The sequence below is a fragment of the Pleurodeles waltl genome, chromosome 9, assembly GCF_031143425.1.
Source record: "Pleurodeles waltl isolate 20211129_DDA chromosome 9, aPleWal1.hap1.20221129, whole genome shotgun sequence".
Taxonomy (NCBI): domain Eukaryota; kingdom Metazoa; phylum Chordata; class Amphibia; order Caudata; family Salamandridae; genus Pleurodeles; species Pleurodeles waltl.
In genome coordinates, this window is record NC_090448.1 from 614,652,330 (window position 1) to 614,673,301 (window position 20,972).

At 46.0% G+C, this 20,972-nt stretch overlaps 1 protein-coding gene across 4 annotated transcripts in view; it reads right to left on the bottom strand.

The window, feature by feature from the left end:
• Positions 1-20,972, bottom strand: part of DHX34 (DExH-box helicase 34) — a 387,340-nt gene that overhangs the window by 365,426 nt on the left and 942 nt on the right. For 3 of the 4 annotated variants that reach the window (XM_069207613.1, XM_069207612.1, XM_069207615.1), the window contains exon 2: positions 10,544-11,721. In XM_069207613.1, coding sequence (XP_069063714.1) covers positions 10,544-11,251 — 708 coding nt within the window. In that variant the 5' untranslated portion in view covers positions 11,252-11,721. Of the gene's footprint in view, positions 1-10,543; positions 11,722-20,972 lie in introns of those variants that run through there. The other variant, XM_069207614.1, reaches the window with a different exon arrangement.

A 20,972-nucleotide genomic window follows, 5' to 3' on the forward strand; every position in this document is an offset into this window, starting at 1 on the left:
GAACACCATAAAATACAGAACTCTGTGGGGGGGGGGGGAGGGTGACTGATCTGAAGGATAAGCAACCAGATGTTCATGTAGTACATACATTGGGCCATCAACATGTAGGAGTATACGTAGTAGGAAACGCTGCCGAATGAGCAGTAGCTACGGCTTCGGTTACTACAGTGACTCGTTCTCACACAAGATTAGATAATGAGATTCAGGCTGCTGTAAAAGCTTCAGCTGAGGGCAAGCCTCTCCCAAAAGCATACCCCATGAAATAGTCCTACCATATCAGTGCACAGAATGTTGCTATTGTGACAATTCCTGGGGTAGGAGTGTAGGAAAGTACTATCTTTCTTGGCATGTTACCCCCATTTTTACATGTATGTCAGTATGTTTTTGCCTGTCTCACTGGGATCCTGCTGGTCAGGACCCCAGTGCTCATAGTTTACGGCCTAATCTGTGTGTCTGTATAGTGCTTACCTGTGTCAATGAGGCTTTGCTAATCAGAACCTCACTGCTTATGCTTTCTCTGCTTTTAAATTTGTCACTATAGGCTAGTGACTTCATTAACCAATTTCAATTGGCACACTGGACCCCCTTATAAGTCCATAGTATATGGTACCTAGGTATCCAGGGCATTGGGGCTCCAGGAGATCCCTGTGGGCTGCAGCAATTCTTTTGCCACCCACAGGGAGCTCGGACAAATCTTACACAGGACTGCCACTGCAGCCTGAGTGAAATAACACACACGTTATTTCACAGCCATTTTACACTGCACTTAAGTAACTTATAAGTCACCTATATGTCTAACTATCACTAACTGAAGGTTAGGTGCAAAGTTACTAAGTGTGAGGGCACCCTGGCACTAGCCAAGGTGCCCCCATATAGTTCAGGGCAGTTTTGTGAGTACAAGGACACCATTACATGCGTGCATTACATATAGGTCAATACCTATATGTAGCTTCACAATGGTAACTCCGAATATGGCCATGGATCATGTCTAAGATCATGGAATTGTCCCCCCCATGCCAAATTTGGTATTGGGGTGCCAATCCCATGCATCCCCGGGGCTCCACTATGGACCCTGGGTACTGCCAAGCCAGCTCTCTGGGGTTTTCTCTGCAGCTACTGCTGGTGCCACCCGCACAGACAGGGTTCTGCCCTCCTGGGGTCTGGGCAGCCCAGTCCAGGGAAGGCAAAACAAAGGATTTGCTCTGAGAGAGGGTGTTACACCCTCTCCATTTGGAAATAGGTGTTAAGGGCTGGGGAGGAGTAGCCTCCCCGAGCCTTTGGAAATGCTTTGAAGGGCACAGATGGTGCCCTCCTTGCATAAACCAGTCTACACCGGTTCAGGGAACCCCCAGTTCCTGCTCTGGCGCAAAACTGGACAAAGGAAAGGGGAGTGACCACAGTCCATCATTACCCCAGGGGTGGTGCCCAGAGCTCCTCCACTGTGTCTCAGACCTCTGCCATCTTGAATCCAGAGGTGTGAGGGCACACTGGAGGCCTCTGAGTGGCCAGTGCCAGCAGGTGATGTTAGAGACCCCTCCTGATAGGTGCTTACCTGACTAGGTGGCCAATCCTCCTCTGAGGGCTATTTAGGGTCTCTCCAGTGGGCTTTTCCTCAGATAACGACGTGCAAGAATTCACCAGAGTTCCTCTGCACCTCTCTCTTCGACTTCTGCCAAGGATCGACCGCTGACTGCTCCAGGACAGCTGCAAAACTGCAACAAAGTAGCAAGAAGACTACCAGCGATATTGTAGCGCCTAATCCTGACGGCTTTCTCGACTGTTTCCTGGTAGTGCATGCTCTGAGGGCTGTCTGCCTTCACCCTGCACTGGAAGCCACAAAGAAATCTCCTGTGGGTTGACGGAATCTTCCCTCTGCTCCAGCAGGCACCAAACTTCAGCGTCACCGGTACTCTGGGAACCCTCTTATCCTGACAAGCATGGCCCCTGGAACACAGGTGGTGGACCCAAGTGACCCAGACTGTCCGTGGTCCAACTGTCTGAATTTGGAGGAGGTAAGTCCTTGCCTTCCCTCTCCAGACAATAATCCTGTACACCGCGTGAACTGCAGCTGTTAGGGCTTCTGTGCACTTCTGCAAGGAATCCTTTGTGCACAGTCAAGCCCAGGTCCACAGCACTCCGTCCTGCATTGCTCAACTCCCTGAGTTGACCTCCGGCTCTGTGGGACCCTCTCTTGTAGTGTTGAGACGACCGCCGTGCTCAGTCTTCTTGAACCCATGTTCAAGGACTTCTGTTGGTGCTGCCTTCTTGTGCGTGGGCTCTCTGTGTTGCTGAGGGCCCCCTCTGTCTCCTCTCCCAAGTGGCGACATCTTGGTCCTTCCTGGGCCCGGTCAGCACCCTTTTTCTTCAACCACGACCTTTACAGCTAGCAAGGCTTGTTTGCGGTCTTTCTCCAAGGAAACAACTCTGCATCCTCCAGCACTCCGTGGGACATCGTCTGCACGAAGGAGAAGTTCCTAGCACCTTTCGGTGTTGCAGAATCTTCAGCTTCTTCCATCCGGAGGCAGACATTTTGCACCTTCACCCGGGGTTTAGTGGGCTCCTGTCCCCCCGTGGACAGTTTCGTGACTCTTGGACTTGGCCCCCTTCCTTTGCAGATCCTCAGGACCAGGAATCCGTCTTCAGTGCTTTGCAGTCTGTTGTGGTCTTTGCAGAATCCTCTATCACGAGTTTAATGTGTTTCTGGGGAAGTAGTAGCACTTTACTCCTACTTTTCAGGGTCTTGGGGTGGGGTATCTTGGACACCCTTAGTGTTTTCTTACACTCCCAGTGACCCTCTACACACTACACTAACCTAAGGGTCCATTCGTGGTTCGCATTCCACTTTCTTAGTATATGGTTTGTGTTGCCCCTAGGCCTATTGCATCCTATTGTATTCTACAGTGTTTGCACGACTTTTTGACTGTGTACTTACCTGATTTTGGTTTGAGTATATATTTTGTGCATTTTACTTACCTCCTAAGGGAGTATATCCTCTGAGAAAAAGTACCTTTATTTTTAGTAACTCTGAGTACTGTGTTTCTTATGCTATAGTACCTATATGATATAAATGGTATAGTAGGAGCTTTGCATGTCTCCTAGTTCAGCCTAAGCTGCTCTGCTATAGCTACCTCTATCAGTCTAAGCTGCTAGAACACTACTAATCTACTAATAAGGGATAACTGGACATGCCACAACGTGTAAGTACCATCAGGTACCCACTATAAGCCAGGCTAGCCTCCTACAGTTGGTCAAGACCAAACCGACAAGAATCCAATTAAGAAATCACACATTCCAAAGTTAAACATAAGCAGTGCTTGTAGCAGGTTATGTGACAAAAGATGATGTGGTGCACTCTAAGATGTGAGTGCGCTTTAAGTACAGTACAGGAATATTTCAGACGTGTTCTTCGCTAAGAGCAACCGAATGTTATGTTCTCAAATTAACCTCTTTGAGTGCAGTAGCAAGGAATCTGTTAAGAGTGTGTGTGTTGGGGGGGGTGAAAGGCGGGGACAGCGGCACCAACAGGAATCACTCCGCCGCCACTGGTTTGAGAGTTAAGGGGGAGTGTGGCAGTCAGCCGAACTGAAGCCTTTCTGCGGTCCTTGATAAAGTAGGCGGCAAGGTGCAGGGAATCCTCTCTTAGATCCGTGGTAAAGCAGCCAGTGAGCTGCAGAGAAGCCGCTCTGTCATTCTTAGTAAAAGCAGGCAACAAACTGCTGGGACGCCGCTCTGTGATCCTTAACAAAGTTAGCGGTGAGCTGCAGGGATGCCGCTCTGCAATCCTTGAAAGAGAAGGCTGCGAACTGCAGGGGAGCCGCACAGAGCTTTTGATAAAAATCGGGTGGCAGGTTGCAAGGAAGCTGCTCAGGGGTCTTTGATGTTGTGGAGACCCTTAGTAGAACCAGTGGCAGGTCAGCAAATCCTTGGAGTCACTCTGGGGTTAGCTGTTAATTCTTGGCCTGCAGGGCAGAGATCAACAGGTAGCAGAGCAGCACAAACAGGCAGAGGAGCAGTTCCTGGTAACAGTCAATCCTGGCAAGGTGGCGATCCTGGTACACAGCAGTCATCACTCCAAGAAGTTTCTTCAGTCCTGAAGTGTACTGATTTTTGGGGGTCAGACACCCAGTACTTATAATAAAAAGTGCCTTTGATGTGGGGGACAACTTCACAGGGTTTCTGTGAAGTGCACAGGCCCACTTCTAGCCCAGCCCTGAGTCCAGACTATCGGTGGGAGGTAATCAGCCACTTTGTGTGGGCTCTGGCCACTACCCTTTTGAAATTTAAGTGGGGGCCCTTCCCATCCTCCTCCCCAGGAAGTCCAATCAGTATGCAGAAGAATGCTGATGCAGCCGAGTGTCCCTTGTTGTGGGTGTCTGGAGGGAATGTACAAGTGTAGCTGTCACCTAGTCCAGGTCAGACATGTACTGGAGACAGGCTGTAGGCACACATGGCAGTGAGGGCAGAGGAATGTCCACTATTTAAAAGTTGTATTTCTAAAATAGTAATAATAAATCTGACTTTACCAGTAAAGAGGACTTATCATTACAATATTTTAATTAATTCCCAAAGGTGGCCTATGAGAAAGGCAGGCCCCACAGTAATGAAAAACAACTTTGGGAGCATTTTTATTACCAGGACATGTAAAAAACGTAAAAGTACATGTCCTGCTTTTGCTATTGGGCAACCCGGGGCCTACCTTAGGGGTGATTTATATGTCAGGGAAGGGGTGTTTAAGGCTTGGCAAGAAGTTTTGAATGCCAAGTCGAGGTGGCAGTGAAATTGCACACACAGCCTCTGCAGTGGGAGGCCTAAGAAATGTTTATAGGGCTACTTAAATGGGTGGGACAATCAATGCTGCAGGCCCACCTGGAGCGTTTACTTCCCAGGTCCTAGGTAAATGGTATACCACTTTACAAGGGACTTACAGGTAAATTAAATATGCAAATTGGGGATACACCAATATTACCAGGTTTAGGGGAGAAGCACATGCAGTTTAGAACTGGTTAGCAGTGGCAAAGTGCTCAGAGTCCTAAGGCCAAAGGAAAGCTACAGCAACAAAACAGGAGGTAAAAGGTAAACGTGTGGGGTAAAACCACCCTAAGGATGCCAAGTCTGTATATATGTATCTATATACCAAGAAAGCAAAAAGGTCACACGTGACATTGCATTATTTCTGATGTCACCACTAAGTACCCACACACAAAAACAATTCTATAGCAGGACCGGAGGCGAGGATTATGCAGTCCTTTCTTCACTTTATTGATAACAGCAAGTTCAAAGTTCAAACACATTACACTACAACTCCCAAGATGCCCACAAAAAACCATGACAATGAGTAACCAATCCCAAGTCCATAACAGTGTATATATAAATAACTGGCGGGCGCAGTCCTTCCTCTTTCTTCATTGCTGCCCGTCAGTTAAGTCCTCGCTCCTTCTCGCTTTCGGGGGTTCGGGGATTTGCCTTGTGCTTAGTGCTTTTTGCTGACAGATTTGCTGGTTTAACCTTGTTTACCTGCAGCGCTTGGTCGTGTGCGCACCGGATGCGAGGTAGCAGCATTCCTCGCATTCCCGGTCGGTCATCTTGCGCGGCAGGCTTTTGCCCGAGCGCGTGGTGCGTTGACGGCCTGTCACCGCTAGGGGCGTTTCTCGCGCTCCTGATCTAGGGAAGGCAGCGCTTCGCACGCTGATTACCTGATCGCTTTCTGGGCCTGGCGAGCACCCGCCCTCAGGGGGTGCTTGCTGCTTTGGCCCCCAACCCTTGCCGACACCGCATAGCGGTAAGAGCAGGCCAGCCTGCATTCGGATTTCCCTTTGGGGACCTCAATATTCTGTTTTTTTGTGCACGAATTTTACTTGGTGGTATCACAAGTTTTTTCTTGGAGCACGGCAAGGGGGCTACCCATTGTATTTAGGTTGGGTGTTATTTATTGTGCTCACACCCCTCTTATTGACGGCCCTTGGTGGGGTAAGTGGCGATTTGCTGCTGGTTCCTGTGGGTCCTTCCCGTATTTTTGCACTGAGTTGGTTTTGTTGTGTGCGATGAATTCTTCTTCCCCCTCAGTGGATTCCTTTTTGGATCACGCCTACGCCCCATCTTTGGGGTCAGAGGAGATTTGGCCACCTCAGAGTAACATTCATGAGGGGATGGACAAACTTGTGTTGCAAGCGGTGGCGAAAGCCTTAGCGCCTCTGCAGGATAGGGTGGACAGGCTTATACAGAATGTGTCCCACTCAGCGAGCATTTTGGGAGATTCGGACCCTAGGGCCAGTACATCTAAAGTTCCTTCTTCCTCTAGGAAGCGTGACCCGGGGCACCTGGAGGGTTTCGCCCGGTTACGGTAGGCCTTTGCCAAGAGTGCGTGTATGCTAGACCCTGTACCCTGCCGGGAGGATGGCCCACCCGGAGAGCATGGCAGCGCTGCTGCTCTGGCACTAGATCCCTTTGTGGGATCACCCCATCCGGAAGAGGAAGGGGTCGCTCCTCCGGCCGCTCTCAACAGTCAAGCCCCTCCAGGACCCAAGACAGGCGCAACAACGGCTGGAGTGATGACCGTCAGGGGACCTTCTTCCCCAACAAGGGTTCCGGCCGAGGACGCTCCTCGCGTTTTCAACAGGGAAATTCCAGTTCCCCAGGAGGAAGTACAGGTGAGCACCCCTCTTTCTTCCCCTCTAGAGCTGGGAGGCAGGATTGCGCTCGTCGCAAACAATTGGGCCCGGCTTACGTCGGACCCTTGGGTTCTACAGACGGTCACAGGTTTTCGCATAGAGTTCTATGGGACACCTGTTCAACCGGTTCGTCGTCCTCCCATTCGATTCAGCGTACAGGATTCACTGATGATCGGTGCGGAAGTCTGCCTTCTTCTGGGCAAGGGAGCCATTGTTCAGACCTCTCTTCATCCGAGGGGGTTTCTGAGCAATATTTTTCTGGTCGAGAAGAAAGACAAAGGGTTTCGCCCAGTGATAAATCTCAGGGCGTTCAACGAATGGGTGGTTTATCGTCATTTCAAGATGGAGGGTATCCATCTTCTCAGGGACCTTTTATGTCAAGGGGATTGGTTGATACGTTTGGATCTCAAGGACGCGTATCTTACGGTCCTCATTTACCACCCTCACCGCAGGTTTCTGCAGTTTCAATGGCGGAGTCAGGTCTTCGAGTTCACGTGTCTTCCCTTCGGTCTTTCGTCAGCACCTTGGTGCTTCACAAAACGGCTGAGACCGGTGGTTGAGTTCTTGCGGACTCAGGGCGCAAGAATGATTATTTACTTGGACGACATCCTTCTGATGGACCAGTCCAAAGCACAACTACTGTCTTACACGAACATGACTATTGCATTACTACAAGACCTGGGCTTCGTGATCAATTCGGAGAAGTCATCTCTGTGCACATCCCAATCCACAACGTTTCTGGGGTTTGTGGTGGACACAACGTCAGCAACGCTGCACCTTCCGGGGCACAAGATCTCCAAGATAAAGAAGGAGATCACCAGGGTGCTCCGCAGAGACAGGACTTCCCTCCGGCAGATCGCCAGGATTGTGGGACTCCTGTCATCGTCGATCCAGGCTATATTCCCGGGTCCTCTTCATTAAAGGGCCCTGCAGTGGCTGAAGGCTTCTCATCTCCGGAAGGGGCATTCCTATTCAGCCCTGGTAGAGCTCTCTTCCGAGGCTCGTCTGGAGATGCAGTGGTGGTTGGACCACATGGAGGCATGGAATGGCAAGGCCATTTTCGGCTCTCTCCCCGACCTGGTGATCGAGTCGGATGCCAGCAGGTTGGGCTGGGGAGCCAGATGTGGTCAGATTTCCATGGGAGGTCAGTGGACCTCGGAGTTCTCCACATCAATTGCTTGGAGCTTCTGGCAGGGTCGTTTGCGATCCGCTCTTTGACTCGAGACAAGGTTTCCTGTTGTGTCCTTCTTCGGATGGACAATATATCAGCTGTCCAGTATATCAACAGACTGGGGGGCATTCGCTCCAAGGTTCTAGCGGACTTGGCAAAGGAAATCTGGAATTATTGTCTTCAGAGGCAGATTTCAGTCACGGCGGAATATCTTCAGAGAACTCAAAATCAGGTGGTGGATTGGAATTCCTGGTACCTCAAGGATTCCAGCGATTGGCGTCTGGATCCGGAGATATTTCGATCCGTGATGGACCGTTGGGGTCCTTGTGCGGTGGATTTGTTTGCATCCCGATGGAATGCTCAACTCCCGACTTACTTCAGTTGGAAACCCGATCCGGGGGCGAGAGCAGTGGATGCCTTCTTACAGGATTGGTCGAACGGTCAGGGCTATGCGTTCCCTCCGTTCCTGTTGATCCCCAGAGTGGTGGCCCAGGTGCGTCGCCAGCGAGCGTCCCTGACACGGATATCTCCGATCTGGAGGGCTCAGCCGTGGTTCCCCACTCTTCTTGAGCTGTGTTGGATGGCTCCTATCAGACTCCCCTGTGTTCTGGGAGTCCTCCAGGACCCTCAGAGTCGCCATCATCTTCTGGTGCTTCAGGGTCATCTCGATCTCATGGCATGGAGGATTTCAGGGGACGTTGGGAAAACGTCTGCCTTTCACGGGAAGCTACAGCCCTTATTAGACAGGCATGGGCCCCAGGTACCATCAAGCGATATAGATCGGCTTGGAAGAGATGGGCCAGTTGGTGTATGGAGAGGGCGGTGGATCCCGTGGGGGCCCCCATTGAGTTTATAGTAAATTTTTGGGCGGAACTTTTTTCTTCTGGTTTGTCCTATTGTACTATTAATTCTTTTCGTTTGGCGATTTCGGCGGGCCATAGTACTATCAGTGATGTTCCAGTGGGGGAGCACCCCTGGGTGAGTAAACTCTTGAAAGGGGTTCGTTTGTCTCGTCCTCCCGAACCTCGTTATTCGGGGTTATGGGACGTAAACCAAGTTCTTAATTTTTTATCTGCTTGGCCGGATAATTGTCTCTTATCCAGGAAACAGCTTTCCGCAAAGTTGGCGATGCTCTTGGGCCTGGTCTCTTGCAAGCGTGTTTCCGATGTGCGGGCTTTGGATGTGTCTGCCAGGGTCTTCACCCCAACCAGGGTTACTTTCACTGTTTCTCGACGGACGAAAACAGGTACCAGGTTTGTATCTTACCCCAGTTTGGATTCTCATCCTAGGTTATGCGTGGTGAGATGTCTTCAGACATATGAAGCGGTCACGGAGGAGGTTAGACCTCCCGGGGACAGGCAGCTTTTGATTATTTTTAAGAAACCGTTTAAGGCAGTGTCTTCGCCTACCATTGCTAGGTGGGTTCGTTGGATTATGTCAGAATCTGGCATTGACATTGGACGTTTTGGGGCTCACTCTACTAGAGGGGCCATGGCTTCCAAGGCTATTTTGGTCGGTGGGCGATTGAAGGATATTATGAGTTCGGCTGATTGGTCTTCGGAGTCGGTTTTCAAGAAGTTTTATTTTAAACCACTCCATGAGGCCGCCTTGTTGGTGGTAAGTTAGCTTTGAACCTGCATAATCCTCGCCTCCGGTCCTGCTATAGAATGAAAAATTTCCTACCTATCATGAAGGAAACTTTCAATTCTATTAAGGACACGGAGGCGAGGATTATCCCAGCCATATACTATTTTTTAGTATTACCCACCTGGGACTGAACTGCCGGCTTGGTGATGTAGGAGTCCTCTTGGCTGCTGTATGGTATTTTTTCTTGGTGTTGATTAAATATTGGATGCATTTTCTTGTGCTTTGTTATGGCTATACTTCTGAGATAGATATTTACTTATGTATATATTTTAATAATTAACACTTGTTAGCTCTCTTTGGAGTTTTACTACTTTGAGTTTGTTCTCTTGCTATGTCTAATCTCTTCCTTGTCTTGTAGGAGGTGATTCTAAAGGAAATTGAAGTTGCGAGTTCCTTAACTTTCTACAGTGAAGAAAAGGAAGGACTGCGCCCGTCAGTTATTTATATATACACTGTTAAGGACTTGGGATTGGTTACTCGTTGTCATGGTTTTTTGTGGGCATCATGGGAGTTGTAGTTTAATGTGTTTGAACTTTGAACTTGCTGTTATCAATAAAGTGAAGAAAGGACTGCATAATCCTCGCCTCTGTGTCCTTAATAGAATTGAAAGTTTCCTTCACGATAGCTAGGAAATTTTTCATTCATATACTTAATGCCTTAACACTTCATCTCATCTGTAGAAGTAATCACTACAGACATTGTTTGACTCTGCATGAAATTTTCCCAAAAAGAAGTTGTTTGTCTACCTTAGATGTGTTCTGGAAAATCTCCTATGATTTGTCTAAGAGGGTAGAGCTGCCAGGAACAATCACACTTAATACTTTGTGTTTTTTTATCCAAGTACACAAAGGGAAAGCAAGTGAAGGGAATATACACCAAGATCTTGAGCAGAATTTTTATCATATTTTGCGTTTTTTGTGTAGTTGTACAGCTTTACTACAATTTTGTAAGTTATGTTTCAGGAGTCTTACTGCCCTGACTTAAGAAATAAATTATTTCACACGCTACATTACGCATTGCACTGCACATCCAAATGCTACTTTGTTATGTCACTTACCCGAGATCCATACTGGTTGAGGCTCTCAATGCCAACACGTTTTGCCAAAGAGATACAGGCGATTCTTCGTGGTTGGGTACAAGCAATGTGGCTGAGCCCTGCTGCAAGTAAATACTGGGGGACCTGAGTCGATTTTCCACACCCTGTGTCTCCAGCTACCACCACTACTTGATGCTTTCTTACCATCTCCACAATCTTGTCTTGGTATTGAAAGATTGGCAAGTTTGAACGCTCCTTCTGCATTTTTGCCAGTTTCATAAAACCCTGCTTCTGTGTGAAGTCTAGGAAGTGCAGCACTGCCATGCGGAACTCAATGAGTCTGTTTTTAGGGACGGTCTCACATTCCCTTGACCTGTGTCCATACTTTTTGCGGTCCCTACTGTCCCTGTTATGTCTCGAGACCAGATGTTCCATGTCCTTACTGAGAATAGAAATGTTAATTCTGTATCGTGGGTCATAATCCTTTGGAAGATCGGAAAGCTTGTGTCCTTTGAGTGCTTCCTGATCAAGTTCACCACAATATTTCTCAGTCTTCTGGATGCTCTGAAATCGTTGATATCGTTCAAAAAACTTCCAGAAGTCCCTGTATTCTTCTGTGCCTTTCCGGATATAATCATGATCCCTAAAGAAGAGACTTTCGAGTTGGACTCGCACTGATGGACAGCTCCAGTCCCACTTATTGCTTTCTTGTTCTTTTAGAGAAGACATTTTTCAAAAGGTGATGTGATTCAACATGGGTCGCATTGTCAGCCTTATGCGCTGATTTTCTCTAAAGGGTCATCGATGAGATACTGAGGAATCATGTGTCTTTTGTGAAAGATACAGTCCATCATTTAAGAGATGCTCACCCCACCCCTTGTAACTCATAAAAGAGTAGGCAATGGTACTCAATTTACTAGTCCTGTATTACATTTTCTACATAAAGATAAACTTATCACAGTTCTTCTGTCAGGCATGGATGAACAAATGGCTACTAGTGATTGTTTTTTCAACATTCCTCTCTCTAAATCCTTACCCCCTTTCAATACAAGCCAAATGAATAGTAACGCTTTTTTTTTTTCTTCAAATCTGTGCTTCGAGAGTTCTCATTTAATCATTATCGATGAATTTAACACCAACTGTGCTGTTTTTGTTGGTGAGCTTCCAGGTCGTGTGGCATAACAATACTATTTGTGGTCCTAAAAAAAAATAACAAAAACAGAGACATGTCATGTAACATATAACAAGTGCATAGCCTAAGTCAACAGTACTTGATGTTATTCCAAATACCTCTGAAGGATATGTATTTAAGCTGTAACTTTTTAGTGATAGGGCCTTTCTTTATGTGCTCTACACTTGTGGTGAACCATCAAAAAGTATTTATGTTCTATAAACTAACTCTTACATCTACTCATCATCTGGTTCAGACAGTTTTTTTCCATATATACTTTTTCCTAAGTATCTTTGATGGAAATGCTGACAGAATGTAGTGTCTACTATGAATACAGATGAATTTAAAGTTTTGATAGAGTAGTCTGAAAGTGGTGGTAAACCTCAGTTGATTCTGCTACATTCATTCTGATCTTGGTTAATAAGTTAGAAAAATGGTGAGATCAAAGCAAGCATAATATGAAGTGGCCTTGGCACCTAACACTATTTTTTCCTTGGCGGTTAGTGTTTCCCTTATGTACATTACTGTGCATCAACGTGCTGGTGTTGGCCTAACCTTCACAGTAATAACATGTGCACGAAGAAAACAATTTTACAAGTAATTCTGGATTTAATATGTATTTTCTTATTTATTCTTAATTTCTCCATTACAGACAGTTCAGTAAGTGTGAGTAGACTTATTATTTTGTACATATGTAAACTTCTCTGTATAGCATAGCAGAAATCTATTAGTACCACCCATTATGCTTCTTCAAAGATATTCAGCCCAAAGTATGGCTCTTAAATATGCAGTCCTTTTGGCATGGAAATTGTACAACTTAAAGCTGAAGAACAGTTGTCAGGGGAATAACCAACAAATCACAGCACAAAACCTGCCCTCACACCCATCACGAATGACACTGGCATGAATCTGGAAAGAGGAGATGCAGCAGCTCTCACCCTCCTGGAGTTCTCTGCACCATGTGACATGGTTGCCCACCCTGTCCTCATCTAATGTATACAAGACAGTGGAATCCAAGGATGCACAGTCTGATTGATCTACTCTTTCCTGACTAGAAAGACCCAGTCAGACAGCCTAGCACGTAAACCTTGGATGCCTGTGGCCTCATCTGCAGAGTTCTGCAAGGATCTTCCCAGAGCACAACCCATTTGAAAGCATACATGATCCGTAATAGCAGCAGCATCAGCTCTCACAACGTTGTCTTCTACTACGTAGACAGCACTCAAATAATTTTTCCCCTTATCGACAAGACGCCTAGTACTCCAATTAAGTTCAATGCCTGCATGACTGACATTGCCCTCTGGATGAAGACCATGGGCCTGATTAGAGCCTTGGCGGATGGGATACTCGATCACAAACATAACAGATATCCTGTCCCTCGTATTACAAGTTCCATTATAGCCTATGGAACTTATAAAACAGCAAGTGGGATATCCGTCATGTTTGTGGCAGAGTATCCCATCAACCTAGTTTGTAATCAGGCCCCAACTGTCTGAAGCTGAACACTGACCAGATCAAACTCATGATGTTCTCGAAGATCACTTCACCATGGGACTCCACTTGGTGGTCAACAGAGCTAGGATGAGCACCCACCACCCACGCCAAGAACCTTCGGATCCTCATCAACAGCAAACTCAACATGACCGCCTGAGTCAACGCAATCATCGCCTCATCTTTCCATATGGCTCCCAACCAGCACCCGGAAAGCTGTCATGGACGCCCATGTCACAAACAACACCCTCTAGGGTGACAAAAATCACCATAATGCTGCAGACAATCCAGAACTCAGCAGCCACAATCACTCTCAACCACCTACGCCGGACTCACTGCAAGAGCTCCACTGGCATCCCACCCACAACTTTCAAAGCCTTACATAACAGTGGCCCAGCATACCTCAACAATTGCATCTGCTTTCATAAACTTTCCAGACACCTCTGCTCATCTGCAATCCTTCTTGCACATGTCCTATACATACAAAAAAACAGATTCATCAGTCAAACCTTCTCCTACATCGCTCCTAAAGCATGGAATGACCTACCGTTAAATATACAAGCCTTCTCCTCACTTCTTTAATTCTGCAAGAAGCTGAAGACCTGGCTTTTTTTCGAGTAGTCCCACTTGACCAAGAGGATACACGTCTGGGTGATAGTGCACTCTATAAATCTACATAACATGTTTCTCTCTTATTACAGGGTATTACATGAGAGTTAGTTTAGGGCATATGTTTATGTATAATGTGCATCACATGATAATGGTTCACAGTGTTGATATCTGCACAAAGATGGGCTTGCACTGATGTTAAGTGTTGATTATGTTGTCACAGTCGTAAACAGGATGTGAGATACTGTACGCAAAATTATTAAAAGGCTTTCATTAAACTTGTTACTACTGGGATGTTTACCGCCTGGAGTACAGCCAAATTGATTTAAAGTAAACTTTTAAGTCAAGACGAAAGGTTATCATGTTTCTAGAATACTGGATTGGGTGAAGATGAAAATCAACCAAGATGACACATTAACGTCAATGGATATATTAAGGAAACATATGAGAATCTTCAGAAGAAGGGACTATTGAAGTCCACTCTATGGCATTTGTAGTAGATTACTGTGAAAACATTTTGGGGTGGATGGAGCAGCAAATGTTGAAAATGGGATAATTCCTTTTAAACCACTGAACGTGTTTAGCATTCATAAACAAACATTATAACAATATTGAAAGAGTAAAACCTTGCGCTGCCTGAAGGACTTCAAACAACAGATCATCCTCAAACACAATTAACAAGCGGCAAAAGTAAGCACAAAGGACATATAGGCCTAGAGAAGTTCTTTGGTCTGACGATTTTATACTACCCTTTTCCCCGCCGTGGTCCCCCCTAAGAGTAAGTTGAGAATGGGACCAACCTTTAAGAACCGAGCCTGGATTAAGGTTGACATATCCTCATTGCAGGATATCCTAGTAGCTACCAAAACTAATTTAAATGGTGATACAGTCAGACATGGTCAGAGTGAATAATTGGGTCACTGATGCTGCCAATATAGCTGCCGCTGAAGCTAGCTTAAGGACCCCTAAACAATAACCTTCTGACCGCTGTTTCACAAATGAACTAGCGGTGGAAAGGAAATACTGTGGAAAAATTGGAATGTCTATGGAGGAAACAATATGCTGAAACCAATCAAATTTGGTATAAAGCTGCCCTGAGCATTACAATGCACTTTCTATTCTAACATAATTGAGGAAGCAAATACCACCACAAAAGATTTTTTTTTTTATTGTGGCGGATTTCACTGACTCTAAACAGCCCTGCCAAGTACCATGCATCAGTGGATAGACTAATGCCTTTTAGTGCTGGTGTTTGCAACGCTGCACTAAAATGTATTAATCATGCTTTATAGAGCCCTATGGACCCTTCCACGATGAGATATATGCTTAATGAGGTGAAGATGTGCTGTCAGCTACAGTCAGTGTGCTAAAATTGGCTTTCTCTTCCTGCCACTATACTGTTGCTGCCTCTTCAGCATCTGTATCCTGGGTGGTGCCTTGCGTGTTGGTTTTCCAGCAATTTGGCACCCCGATAGGTAGCAGATTGACCTAGGCAGACATTGATGCGGCAGGCAGCACATTTGTTTTAAATCTGCCTGCCGCAGCCATCAGCAGACAAGTGTTGTGCCTTCGTCCACGACGCCTTGCAGTGCTCTCTGTACTGTGGGGAGGATCATCAAGCAGAGTGTTGTTTTCCAGTAGCCCCATGCAGTATCTGGAGTCCTGCCGACAGGCAATGCATCAAAGTCCCGCACTTGGCCCATTCCTATTAGTACACATTCTACATACTTACACCAGCTGTGTTTTTGCCATTTTTACTGGGAATACTTGCCCACTGTTTCGTTTTGTTGTTTTGCATGCATGGAGTCTATTTTACATAATTGACCTCGTAAATCACAGTGGTTAGTCATAATTCAAAATGACAAGTCCATAAAACATTATTACTGTGTCATAACTCATTCTCAGTGCCACAAATCTTTCTTGACATGGTCATAAATCATAATTGGGAGACAGGTCATAAATCATTGTTGATGAGTCATACATCATCCCTGACATGCATAAATCATTTGGACAGGATCATAAAACTTATCTGTGTTAAAGGTTATAAAACATCAAATGACATATCCTAAAACATCTCTGCCACATATCAATCAAGTCCTTTTTCATTTGTTTGTTATAATTCTAACACCTTTGATTGTCGAGGCCACCCTCCATGCCGCTTTTTGGGGTCATAACGTTTTGTTGGTCTTTTTTTGGTTCTTTTTCTGATTGTGCAGGGGGGTGGGTAGCCTCTTACTGCTGTTAGGCTCAACTTGCTTACTTGTCTATCCACTTTTGTGCCCTGCCAACCAGTGTTTCTGGGCTTTGAGTGATGTGCTCTTCTTACTCCCCTGTCTGCCTACTTACCCTGCCGAAAAGCATCCCAAGGTAAGTGGCCTTTTTCTGGCATACCACCCTCCAGTGTGCCTCCTTTACCACCAATGTACCCTTTTACCGCCACATTGCCAATGGGGCTCAAGTCCCCAGGTGGCTCCCCCTTTCGTCTTTTGGGGTTTGCTCCTTCTTCCTCTTTCCAGTGCAGCCCTCAGCTAACCATCCGGCTCTCACCAGGGCATTGCAGGCTCCGGGGCCATCAGGCTTCCCAAGAATCACTGTTATGGCAAAACATTCCTTTCTGACAGCCTAACGGATGAATTTATGCTTTCACAAAGCTGTTTAGAGGGGCTGTCTCAGCCACACTGATGGTGGTCTCCAGACCATTGCCTTCTCTTGTGATACCATACTCGTAAGTTCAAACCAGGTTAGCTTATGCCTCTAGCCCTCCACCCCTGTCACTTGAATCATCCTCCGTACTCTGGTCCTGGATGGTCTTACCACCTCCAAGATCCTTGGGGCTGGGTACTTTATCCCGGCTTCTATAAAGACTGCTGTATTTTGTATGGTGACTTGTACTTTTTCAGCGGCAGGCCGTTACCTGCCTGGCTAAGCTGCCTAACCAAGGGCCTGAGGGCCCACTGTAACCCCAGCTGTCAGCAAGGAGTACACCCCTGCTGACTGAAGCGCCAGGGATGCTCCCTTTGGTCCCCCAGTGCCATACCCCGACCAGAGGGAGGAGGTATCCAACAGTAGTTGTCCATGTCAGGCATGTGTTGACTCTAGATACTCAGTTTTCTTGTTGCCTCTCGTCATCTTTTTCAGGACATTTCTCCCCTGCCCATGTTTTTTAAAATTAGTGGGCTGGACTACTCCTGATTATGCTCCCAGGGACGAGTGTAGCACTCAGGGCACCAGGCCCTTGATATTATTGCATTACAAGATACTTTGGAGATATTTAATTTCTTGTGTGCTGACCCAGTCCCACTAATGTACATTCTGCAGGGACAGCGCAGTCCTTTTAACCCTCCCGTGACCCAGCTGAGGGTGCGGTGGTGTCTCCCTCATGGACGGAGGGGGGGTTCAAATCACTACTTGGCGCAGTGCCTTCATGCCAAACTTGGTGTGCTTTTCTTCCCCTGATGGGGAGAAGGACGCCACTCGCCTCGTTGGTTTGACGCTAAGGCGGCATAAGCCTTTAATTTATGGGTCCCCGGTGGCTGTTACTGTGCTGCCATTGATGCCCCCTTTGGGGGCGGCCTCTGCCAAAACTTGTGTGAATCTCCCCCACACCAATGAGATTCAGAAAATAGGTGAGCCATGCTCTTGCAGGGGCTTGAGAAATTGTTTTCCAGAATAAGACATTTATTTTGTTTAATAAGCTACATGATCTGTCACTCTTCTGCTGCAGGAAACACAAATCTGCCCTGCATTCTCAGTGGCTGGTGAAGTAACGAGCAATTGCACACATATTACTAAGAATACTACAGCTGGTTTCAGTCTAGTTCTGTTAAATCTCAGCCCACAGGTTATTCCATTAAAATGGCTTATGCCTGACTAAGTTCACTCTATTAAAAACATTATGGGCACTTTAAATATTACATGGGAGCTGTGAAAATACCACAGAGGTCAGCTACCTTCAGTGTGTCACATCCTGCATGCGCTATTTAACATTAGACCTACTATTGCAGAATGGTGCACTGTAGAAATGTCTGTGGGCTAACTTGACAGACAGTGAAATTGCACAACAGATACCGCTCCAGCTCAATGCAAGATATCACATACTCTACACAGATCTCTATGACAGGATGGTTTAGCAGACACATAAGGGATATGGCAAATGGTCAGAGGTGCCACCTTTGGAACTGGGGAACCAGGTCTGACTCTTGGTGTCATCTCAACATCCTGTGATTCAGGGCAAATCACGTAGGGCCTAGGCAATTAACTTAGGGCCTGCTTTAGATATTTCAATCCCATTATTTCCTATGGTATGTAGACTTTGGCAGACAGGATATCCGTCACCGTTGTGACGGAGTAACCTCTCTGCCAATATCTAAATGAGGCCCTTAATCTCCCATTTCCTTAAAAAAAAAAAAACTAGCTCATGTGTAAAGCACACCAATGCCCTTGGGCAGATTTCAGGCTGTATAAAAACTGCCAGTAAACAAACAAAACACAGACTTATCTACAACAGAGTACTGCAGCAGAGGGTGATATTATAGATACATCTCTGAAACAAAGCAGAGTACCACACATATATGGTAGAGAAACGTCTGATAGAATATGATAGGAGAGACGGATCATACGAAGGCCATGCTAGAAAAGGGTATCAGGCAAGAGACAGACCACAGGGAGGCAGTATTATTGAGCTGCAGGCTCTATATTTACCTGTCTGAGCCAGAGTAATGTAGCAGAGACAAAGATCAGAGAAACATCTCTGGAAGATGTAGAAGAGATAAACATGAGAAACATTCGTGGTGGTGGACTGCCTAGACAGAATCACTTTAGAGAGACTGAGCAAAAAGCACAACCAGTGAATAACAACAAGAATTTGAGTTTTTTGAGAAAGTGACGACAACCAAGCCCAATGCCCGTCCATTTAGAAGACAGATGGCTAACCCAGTCCACCTACAAACATCTGATCGGAAAGTAGAGGATCTTCAATGTTTTTCCTGTAGTTTAGCCATAACAAGGGTCAACAGGACTGGCAAAAGAACAAAATACAGAGTATGTGAGTCTCAAAGGGAAAATATGTTTTTATCTGCAGCTAGTTTCTTCCAAGATGAAGTTTTAAACTGAGTAGCTGATCTAAATAGTGAGGTGAATGTATTTGCAGCAGATTTGTATGCCCAGTCAAACTACATGCCTGCATACATTTGAAAACATGTATGTACAATGAGCTCCCAGAAGCAACATTACCACCAGGCTTCAGTTAGGTTTGCACTCTTTGAAAACGCAAATGAATTTTTAAAGCCACTTGAGTGCTGGCTATGGGTTCACATTCAGTAAGATCAGAGAAATGGCCAACACTGATGAAACTGTAATGATTCATAATAATTAAATTAACATTTTTCTGGTGAGAATGTACAATGACAGAATGTGCTTTGGTCAGTCTAACAAAAAGTATGAGTTACTTATGGTGTTCTCAGATGATTTGACTCCTGAAGTTCCCGCTCCCAAAATAGTATCACAGGATGCAGTAAAATCAACAGCAACCATTTTATGAAATGTCCCGAATGATTTAGATTTCAGACTTAATTACACATTTTGTGATTCCTTAGAACGCCTTAAATCATGGGAGTCAACAAGAATGCCTGATGTGGTCTTAACATTTTTACATCATTAATATCAGCAAAGCAAAACTGCAGGGGGAGGAAGTAAAAGGTTCAGCTGACTGCCTAGGCCCCTGACCATGCGGGCATGGGGTCGACACCACACAACAGCAGACCTGCCAACTTCAAGACAAATATCACATTGTGAGAAGGGGGTGGGGCCCTGTGGCAATGGTACAAAATATGGCAATCCACCTTCTGTTCATACTTCCCAAACGTGCCTCAATTTCCCATCAACGTATCCAGTTGCACTGGCAACCTGTAAAAACTATTCCTAATATCTGATGCTATGGTATAACTTTATCTCATAGACAGATAATAGTGACAAAGTGTGCCTACAGTGAGCAGAAACACAACGGCGAGCTATATTTAAAAAAAAAAATCAGATATGTTTGTCTCGTGGCAATGTAGCACTTGATACAGTGTGTCTTTGTGCTTCCGATGTGCAGCTCTGCCTGGAAAAGCTCCAAAAATCCAGCTGGGCTCGCAATTTGACCGCTAAGACGTGCTGCCAGCCCAGGAACACCGTGGACAAAGAATTGCGGTTGTCTGTGAAGTTGGGTGTTTGCAGCCAGGTCATGACTGAGAGGTAAAAATGCAACTACCTGTCCCCTGTAGGCTCCTTTCCCACCCACAACACACTGAATGCGTAGGTAGCACTGCATGTGCCCCTGTGTCGGAACTTTCCACCAGGACATAGGTGAGTGCAAGCCTGAAGTCTACTCAAAAATAGTTGCTGCAACCAGAATCAGGCCTGCTCTCACTCTTTTCCAACAATGCTTGCCGTCACATGCCTGCCCCGTCTGAGCTAGGTACGCCATGTGGAAAATCTTACATTCAAAGCCCCTAACAATATTTGGTAAGGTCCTGGAGGGAAGGTGTGCGATGGTGTAATGCTATGCTACATGTGCATTCCCCTTGACTTTCCTTACCTTGTTCTCTGTTAGCATTATGCATGTGTGTGTTTCCACACACTCTGTAATTAGAATACTGGGAGGCTTAATGCTCAACGGTGTTTTGAGCTTGTAGTGTTCCCCCATTCCTGGGAAGAAATCAAACGCATTTCTGTTGAGCTGAAGTACATCGTTAACAGAACTTTACGCGGACCATACCCTGTCAGCTCTCAGACCCAACATTAATTAAAAAACAACTTTGAAAATGGTCTCTATAATTATAATCTTAACTTTACTGGCAAGAATGTGGATCCATTTCTCGACAGACAGGAACAATCCTTAAGGTGTTTCATCAGTGATGCAATCTATGTTTCTATTTTAATCTGCTTTTTTCAAGATGTCTTTATACATGTTTTTATTCATGCAACATATGAATCTTGTATAGTTCATACTTTGAACTAAGTCACCTCCAGGTGTCTGAGTACGTTCAGGTTTTGAGCAGGTGTTACGACCACGCATGAATGAGAGCTCTGACGCTGAGGCTGAAGGCAGTGCGAATTTCTTACAGTGAATCATAAAGGTGTGCAGCCTACATGCACATCCAATCAATATTTGGCTTCTCTGCAGAGTGTCCAACCCCG